Source organism: Epinephelus lanceolatus, chromosome 6 (genome assembly GCF_041903045.1).
Source record: "Epinephelus lanceolatus isolate andai-2023 chromosome 6, ASM4190304v1, whole genome shotgun sequence".
Classification (NCBI taxonomy): Eukaryota; Metazoa; Chordata; class Actinopteri; order Perciformes; family Serranidae; genus Epinephelus; species Epinephelus lanceolatus.
This window is the reverse complement of record NC_135739.1, coordinates 16,115,956-16,124,808: the sequence shown is the minus strand read 5'-3', so window position 1 is coordinate 16,124,808 and position 8,853 is coordinate 16,115,956. Positions and strand designations below refer to the sequence as shown.

Below are 8,853 nucleotides of genomic sequence, written 5' to 3'. Positions count from 1 at the left end.
GCCTCCACACTGGGAACAGTTGGAGGCATCTCATGTTTTTGGGTTGTCTGTCCATACCAAGTGGCAACCTCCTCGGCAGAAAAATGAATTCAGTGCAAAAGTGACAAAAACTACAGTTCATTGAATGACCACTCGATGCTGGCTCCAAAACAGAGTCAGTCCACCAGACCACCATGTTAAATTCATACAGTAGATGGTAAAAATAATGGATGTAGCTACTATGACATTGGTTCTCCATTGGTTTCTGGACTCCCATTTTAAGCCTATAGTTCAGCAATTCTGTCGTCGCCATCTTTTTTTTTTTATATTTGGGCAGGAAGCTGGAGCTCTGAAGGAGCAAGGGATGGATCTGACCGAGAAAGCAAGGACGCTATCAGCCGACAGCCTGTTACTCCAAGCAACCTGCCGTTTATCATGGCCATTCAAAGAGCTACAGTTTTAGCACTTCTCCGTTAGCTTCATTTTTTAGCCTTGGAGGTTACCATTTGGTTAAAATGCCCGACTTTACAGCAGAAATAAACGTACCTATTTACATTTTATGATAGCCCAAAGTTCCGTATATATAAGAGTGGGACCGCTTAAGTGGCTGTCTTCCAAATATGGTCACTTCTGGCTCCAAAAGACCAAGATGGCAATGGCTAAGTTGCCGAACCTGAGGCTTCAAAATGGCCGCCCACAAACCAATTGGTGATGTCATGGTAGCTACATCCATTATTTTTTACAGTCTGTGGTCCATATGTACATATGTTCCATTCTTGTCAACACGATATCTCAAGGACATTAAGGGATTTAGGGAATTAGGGGAATATTAAGGGAATTTCTGATGAAGTGATGAGATGTTTTATCCAAAAGGTCAGATTAACTTCACTGTGACATCTCAATGTTCTGCAAAAACACTTTTCTGGCCATTATTATCAAACCTCATAACCCAGGAACAGAAGGGGAGACATTTGGTCAGATACTGCATTAGTGACACTTACATTGGGTGTCAACCTTGAAACTGTGCTGAATGTATCGACCTTCTGTGCTGCCAGGTTGAAGGTGTGTGAAACATTCTTTTTTTTTTTTTTTTTTTTTGAATTTGCAGCCATTTTGCAGCAACATCCATATTAACATTGTCAGCTGTCATGGCTATATATGAGTCTGGACAGACATGAAGACTGCAACTTGGCTTGTTTGCTGAAGCATACAACCACGTGTTGGTAATTCTAGTTTCTTATTACTTTACAGCTTCCATTTAGCTCACTGTTTAACCTGCTTAGCACCTAATGGTAGAAAGTTATCGTTAACAACTAGCTTGTAAAGACCGTCACACATTTAGCAAGCCAGATGGTTTATTAGGAGTTGTTGGAGAACAAAACAGCCGTAATGGGAGAGTGTATATTGGACTGACAATTGTCAGTATTCAGAATCACAACTCTAGATGAATTGCTCCACGTTTGCTGGACTTACACTATTGATAGGCAACATGAACTAAAACATGAACCACAACAACATTGAGGTGATACTGTGTAAAGGTTGTTGTCAACTTTTTTGCCCCAGAAGGGCTAGAAATATTTCAAAATTAATATTTTGAAATACATATTTGGAAAATGAGTGAAAGTTTAAGGGGGTGATCACTGTACACATAAAGTAGATTTTGTAGGGGTTGGAGGAAAGGGTGATGATAACACAGGGAAGGTGAAGGTGTGGATTTTAGTCTACTTCACAATACCACTTCACAATATTACTGTTTCATGTGTATTAAGTTGTATCTAACCAAATAACTTTGATGAAGTGACCTTTTCATGAGTCAGATCTTTTCCTCACATGCAACACCCTCACTACACTACCGATTGCTGACATAATACATTATAGTTTTGCTAAGGCTGAGTTATCCTGAATACATTTCTGGTTTATCTATATGTTTGCTGAGTGGAGCTCCCTTCTTTATTTTGCTCTTGAATGAACTGGGCATTACAAAGATAATATAAAATAAAAGGTGTGTTCTGTATATTGACCTCAATGTCCTCCTGACATGTACTAGAAGTAAAAAGTGGAACATAATATACATTTCCAAGGCGCACCATACATTTTACACTTTAATGAAAGTAAGCAACAGAAGCATTTGGATAATGTCAGTGCATATTAAATTGCACTTAGTGTTCTGAAATTGTGATTTTGACAGTTAATGACAACATTTCTGCATTTAAGGTGGTATTTTGTCATTTCAAATCTGTCCACTGTCGTGCTATGAGAATTGGTTATGGCAAAGAGTAGGCAAAGTGTCTCATGTCACCTTTAACTAACAACATTTAAAATATTAAACCAGAGGTTTCACAATCATGGCTTGGAACCCACTAAGTAAAAAAAACCACAATCAAACAAAACAAAAGTACATCATAGTTTTACTGCATGAAAGAAATATATGCAGTATATAAACAGTGGACCTAATAACATGTCATCTAAATATTCATTAAACTCTGTCACACATAATCATGATCACAATCATAATCATGATCATATTCATAATCATACGCATGATTATATTCATAATCATATTCATTGTAGGTATATAGATAGGTATATGTTTTTCATCAGAGCTACTCTAAGCGTGAGTTTATGCAGATTTCATGTTGACGTGGTGGCAGAGTGATGCCAAAGTAAAAGTCCATTGGAGGCTTCACCCCATCAGGCATGGAGAAGGTGAAGTGCTGCATGAAGGAGGTGAAGAAGAGGAAAAGCTCCATCTTTGCCAGGCTCTCCCCGGCACACTGCCGCTTACCTGAGACAGGAAAACAAATTAAAACAAACTGAACATTTCTCTGACACACAGTTTGGCCCAGGGTCAAAATAGCTCAGTGTAACAGCAGTAGTCATTCTTGTGGGGTCTTTAAAGAAAATAGGGTAACACTTCATAAGACAGCCCACGTTTTAGAGTGTACCTCTCGCCCACTTTCCTGGGAGTTAGCTGTCTGCTGATAGTGTCCTCGCTTTCTCAGTCAGATCCACTCCTCCAGCTTCCCGCACAAATATGGTCACTTCTGGCTCCAAAAAACCTAAGATGGCGATAGCCGCAATACCGAACTCTAGGCTTAAGATGGGAGTCCAGAAACCAATGGATGATGTCATGGTAGCTACATCCATTATTTTTACCGTCTATGATTTTAACATGGGGTGTCTATGGAGATTGATTTGCTTTTGGAGCCAGCCTCAAGTGGACAGTTAAGGAACTGCAGTTTTTTGCACTTGCGTTCAGACATCGCCATTTTTAGGCTTTGTTGGAGCCCACCAGTAGAGCAAAAGTAATGGTCAACGTAACAACAGCTTAACATGTCAGGAACCTTCCATTAGAAATGCTGAAACTTTCATTCAAATATTGCTGGGATCTGCAATCATTATGTGAAGAGAGATTGTGTCGCTTCTTACCAGCAGAGAAAGGGATGAAAGCAGCTGGTTTCACAAACTTGCCCTCCTCGTTCAGAAAGTGTCCTGGGTTGAAGGTGTTGGGCGTCTTCCACTCTTTCTTGTCAAACAGCACCGAGGTCAGATTGGGGATTATTGTGACTCCCTGATGTTTGGAATGATAATGACAATTCATAAATGTGAAAACATGATAGTGTACTGTATGTGACATTAGACTTGCATAGGAGAACTGACCTTTGGGATTGTATAGCCATCAAGCTGCATCTCCTTGTTGGTAAAATGAGGAAGGCTTAGAGGAACTATGTTGCTCATCCTCTGGATCTCATGGATGACAGCATCAGTGTAGGGCAGGTGTTGACGATCTTCCATGGTGGGCTCTCTGGACTGTCCAATCACTTCGTCTATCTCAGCCTGGACCTTTGCTGTGCAACAGAAGGAGAACAGACAGCAGTTGACACAGTATTTTATCAACTGGCTGCAAAAGTACATCGTAAAGACTCCTGGACAGATGACGCACAGAGCAGCACTGCCACATGAATAGACAGATTTGCATTGATTTGCAACCTTGACCCAGTCATAAGAGGGTTCACAGTGCTGGCCTGCCCCCATCATATGGTAACACTGTCGTCCTCACTGTTGTTGATCATTTCTCCATGTGTGCATGGTCTTCCCAGAGACATTGTCTTTGACTGGAGACCCCAGTTCATCTCTCCTTTCTGGACTGAGTTATGCAGCCTCCTGGGAGCCACCTTCAGACTATCCTTTGGCTTTCACCCCCAATCCAGATGATCAGGAGATGAAGAAGCCTGTGTTGCATCTTCTCTCAATTATTCTACTTGGTCTAGACAGCTCCTCTGGATAGTGCATGCCCACAACACCCATCCCAGTCCTGCCACCAGCGTCTTCCCCTACCAGTGTTCCTGTGGTTACCAACCTCCCCTCTTCCCATAGGAGGAACGAGGAGCCAATGTTTCATTAGTTCAGGCCTTCATTCATCTCTGTTGACGCACCTGGATACAGTCTTGATCCACTTTCCTTCTATCAGAGGACTGCTTACCACTGCTGCATCCCTGAGCCCTCATCATGGTCATCAACCCTGCAGCAATCTTCACCTTGCCCGGGTCATGCACATCCACACCTACTTTCATATCTCCCACCTGAAGCTGGTGAAGGAGAATCCAGTCTGCTAACTCTCCTCCAGATTGTCTAGTTTGCATCCACTCTAGCTTTCCAGCATCATAGGTTGATGATTCTTTGTCTGCTACCCTGTCTGGTCTGGCTTGCCTTCACTTGCTGATCTCCTGGTTTTGACCCTGTCCTGCTTTTGGAATAAAGCCAACACAAACTTTAATTCGACTCCAACTGTCTCTATGTTGGGTTTTTGGGTTAAAGTCTGTTGTATGCCACCAGCATTACCAGAGAACTGAAAACACTGGCATTTATTTTTTACGACCTCAGAATTACCACCAATACATTTTATTTGCTTCACACGTGACTGAGTAAGAACAAAGAGCTTCACTGGTCTGATAAGTGATCTTACCCTGGATCTCTGGGTACTTTGCCATGTAGAGGAATCCCCAGCGCAGGGTGCTTGATGTGGTCTCAGAGCCAGCCAAAATCAGATCAAAGACACACATGACCAGGTTTTCCCCATCAAAACCCTCATCCTCAGCATGCCCCTTATTCTGAGAATATATACAAACAGAAGTATTAAAAACACGCTGCAAAATAATTTAGATCAACTAAATGTCAGCACTATTACAGCCACAGCCATGGTTATAATCATTTAAAATTTTAACATAAGTAAGTAGAGTAAAACACTATTAATCACTTTATTTGTTAGATTAAAATAGGTGTATGCTGTTGGAGACAAGGGCTTAAAAGATAGTGCTATAAGGCAAAGGCTGTGACAAAAGTGCACATCAGGTCAGCAGTTATGATGTTCACAGCAGCTGAGCACTGAGTATCTTTATGAACACAGTGTAAGATAAACAAAGCAACATCTCAGTCACCATCTCAGTCTCATTCAGGTAGCAGTCGACGTAGTCTCTTTGGTCCGAGGGATCCCAGTTCTGTCTGTGCTGCTTAATCTGTTCTCTTATGAAGTCCTTTGCATCCTTCCACATGTGCTGGACCGTCTGATGTGGCCCTGGCAAATATCTCATCACAAAAGGGAATGCGTTGTAAAACTGCAGAGTAGAGCAGATCAGAACAGTAACATATTGATAGGCATTTATCATTTAAATATTGAAGTCTCATTTACAAATTGGCTCTTGTGCAGTTTACACAGTATGCAACTTGAGCTGTGTCTGTACTAAGTATTATATACCTGTGCTTAAACACACCCAGTAACACGACTAATAAACTGATTCACAATGTGAAATATATTGCGCAACCATTTTACACAGCATCAAGAGTTCATCAGTAGCTTTGAAATGCTGTACCTGTGCCCAGATGGAGCCTTGAATGCGGAGACCTTTTCCAAACAGCTTCATTATTTTTGTGAAGTCCTCATTATGGTACTCAAAGCGATGACCAAAAACCAGGGAGCAGATGATGTTGCCGACGGCTTTGTTGGTGGTGAGGTGAGGATCAAATGGTTTACCTTGAGAGTTAAACAGAAAATTAAATGTAAATTTCACACTTGTCATTGTGTATCGTTTTAAATGTTTCACTGTGCATTAAATATTAACCTTTGTAGCTACTGAAGTCTTTTGCACAATGTGTAAATTCTTGTAAGATGACTTGTTCAGCTCCCTTCTTGCCAAGTCCAAAATTTCTGAGGGTTGAAAGAGCAAAACGCCTCTGCTGCTTCCAAGGGTTCCCACTGCTAAGAAGTAACCCTGATAGGAAATACATCAAAAGCAGATACAAATTAAGTAAATTAAAACCAGAAAAATAAAGGAATCCCATGCTATACAGAACTCTTTTTGGTTTAATTTAGCTTCTGATACATTCAATTATTTTTGTAACTGCTAAAAAACTGCTATATAGAAAACAGATTTGTTTCTATGTGTGAAGTACACTGTCAGGAAAGTTATCAACACTTCTCTAATTGATTCTATAACAATTACACAGGAGGAGATGCAGATCAAAACAAGCACACAGAAGAGTCATGAAGGTTTGCGAAAACTGAGATTGTCAGTAGCTTCAAATAACTTGCACATATGTTCACCAATTAGTTCTTTTGTTTATTCAAAACAATGTGACATAGTGTCTGTACCTTAAAAATACAACACAATCACGAAAAGGGCAAAACATAATCTTTAAGCTTATTAAACTTTAACAATGATTGGAGGAAAAAAAGTAAGTGTTTCATGTCTTCTCACCTCGTCCATTGGTTAGGCTAAGGACCAGTGGAAGGGGTGGACGGTCCACCAGGCTGTCTTTCTGATGTACCAGAGCTTCTTTCACAGCCCCAAACCCATTTATCACCACCAACCACGCCTGGCCCATTCGCATGCTGTACACATCTCCATATTTCTTTGCCAACTGCGAGCGGTTTGAGAGAGGAGGAAGAGCGTGATGCTTCATATAACAGATAACAGTCCTATAAGCTGACATTGCTTTTTAAAAGATACATTTTTTTTTACATCTGTTGATCTACCTGTGTCATACTCTCATGGCCCCTTTGGTAATCCAGATTGAATATGTTGCCCAAAATAGGAATTGCCGGAGGTCCTGGAGGGAAGCTGTCTGGTTGACAGTTCTTAATGTAATCTGTGGTGAGGATGAAAATTACAATGAAGAGCATCAGACTTTTGACATCCCATTCAACACAGGATGCAATGACTGAGAACAAGAGTGAATCCATTCTGCAAACAAGGGCTAAAGCCTGTCCAACTGAAGTCTGCTTGCTTCTCCTGCGAGATAAAAGGTTGGTGCTGTTTTGCCAGGAGCCAATAATATCACCCATTGCTCTACTGTTTGGGAGAAGCTTGATGTTATTGGTCCTGGCAACACAGCAAAGGCCTACTGTTGCCCCTGTACTTTGACCTCTTCATACCTGGAAAAGGGGTATCAAACACTATAAGTTAGTGATCTTAAAATAGCTATTCTATTTTTTTTGCAGTGGGGATTAGAATTTGTCGTATGGTGTGAGTAAGACAAAGTGCAGTCTTTTCAGATGTAAGACAATTAGACAGGCAAATTTAAACAATTTGACACCAAAACATGATGTTTATTGTGTTTTTATTTTTCACACATCCCAAACAACTAGCTAAGGTATGCCAACAGCTACTGGAAGTCTTCTTACTCACAGCCTGTTATGATAATGAAGTTGTGGTTTCTGATTCTAATCACATTAGTGTAGATTTTGTGTATGTCTGTATCTGTGTATGTGTGTGTGCAGGGGCAACACGTGCACGAGTCTCTGACAATAAAAACATGAAAATGGGGGTGGGTGGGCATCACGTGCATTATTTCCTGCCAGTGAAAACTTGAAAATATTGGACTTTTATTTTATTTTGACAAACTGCTAAAGCGACACCTCTGTGGTTATAATATGCCATAAAAGTAAAAGAATAAGAAGTAACTATGCACAGCAGGGCCATAAATGCAGAAAAGACACAATGTGGTGCATAAACATTCACCAGAATGCAGGAAATGAAGTGTTTGACGCCCGAGCATCTTAGGGGGAGGACCCCCAAACGTCTCTCTAATGTTGAAACAAAACCCATATTTTATCTTTGGTAATATCATCTCAATCCATGGAAATGGCATTTCAGACTTTTTAGTTCATTTTAACTACAACTCATTTAGGCTCATATAAAGGCATTATATAAGCCACCAAAGATCCTCTCTCTGGCAAGGGTCAGATCAGAGCTCGGTGCAGGCCACTCGACTTCTTTAACGTCAAACTGAGGGGAAAACTTTTATCATGGAACTTGTTGTGACGTTAAACAGGAAAGCATCTCCCCTGAAACTGCTGGAAGCAAACGCTGCACATGCTGTAGCATTTAGATTCTGTGCATGTGTTTATTTCTTCCAATCAATCAATACAAGTGATGTAATACAAAGAAAAGTGAGAAATGTTTTAACTGAGAAGCTGGGACTGAGGAATGTGTAGTATAGATATTTATTTATTTGCTTATAGTTTTTTGTCCACCTTCTGAATGTCATTCAGGCAACAGTCGATGAAGTTTCTGTGTCTATTTTTCACCATGATCAGCACAGGAATTGTGTTGCACAGCTGTCATATCAGTGACAGTGAGGTAACTATAAGAGTACAGCACATTTATTTCAAAGAGCTAATAGCATGAACTTAATTTGGGGCATCAAAACATCAATGAATACTGCAGAATTTTCATAGAAAAAATTCTGAGAATTAAGCTTTAATTAATAGTTTTGAAATGCAGTAGCTTTGCCCACCAGGCCCCACATTTCACAGTGGTAGAAGGGCCCACAGTGGGCTGGTCAAACTGTGGACACACAGTAGGTCTACTGTGG

The 8,853-nt window shown here is 40.6% G+C and overlaps 1 protein-coding gene across 1 annotated transcript; it reads right to left on the bottom strand.

Annotated features, from left to right (window-relative positions):
- Nucleotides 1-2,068: 2,068 nt before the first annotated feature.
- LOC117253312 (cytochrome P450 2J4-like) lies at nucleotides 2,069-7,271 on the bottom strand. The gene is made up of 9 exons (XM_033620668.2): nucleotides 7,013-7,271; nucleotides 6,735-6,897; nucleotides 6,099-6,248; nucleotides 5,850-6,010; nucleotides 5,418-5,594; nucleotides 4,946-5,090; nucleotides 3,640-3,827; nucleotides 3,409-3,550; nucleotides 2,069-2,764 (listed from the first exon to the last, which is right to left on the bottom strand). The coding sequence occupies exons 1-9, from the start codon at nucleotides 7,217-7,219 to the stop codon at nucleotides 2,583-2,585; spliced, it is 1,515 nt and encodes a 504-aa protein (XP_033476559.1). The 5' UTR covers nucleotides 7,220-7,271; the 3' UTR covers nucleotides 2,069-2,582.
- Nucleotides 7,272-8,853: the final 1,582 nt, after the last annotated feature.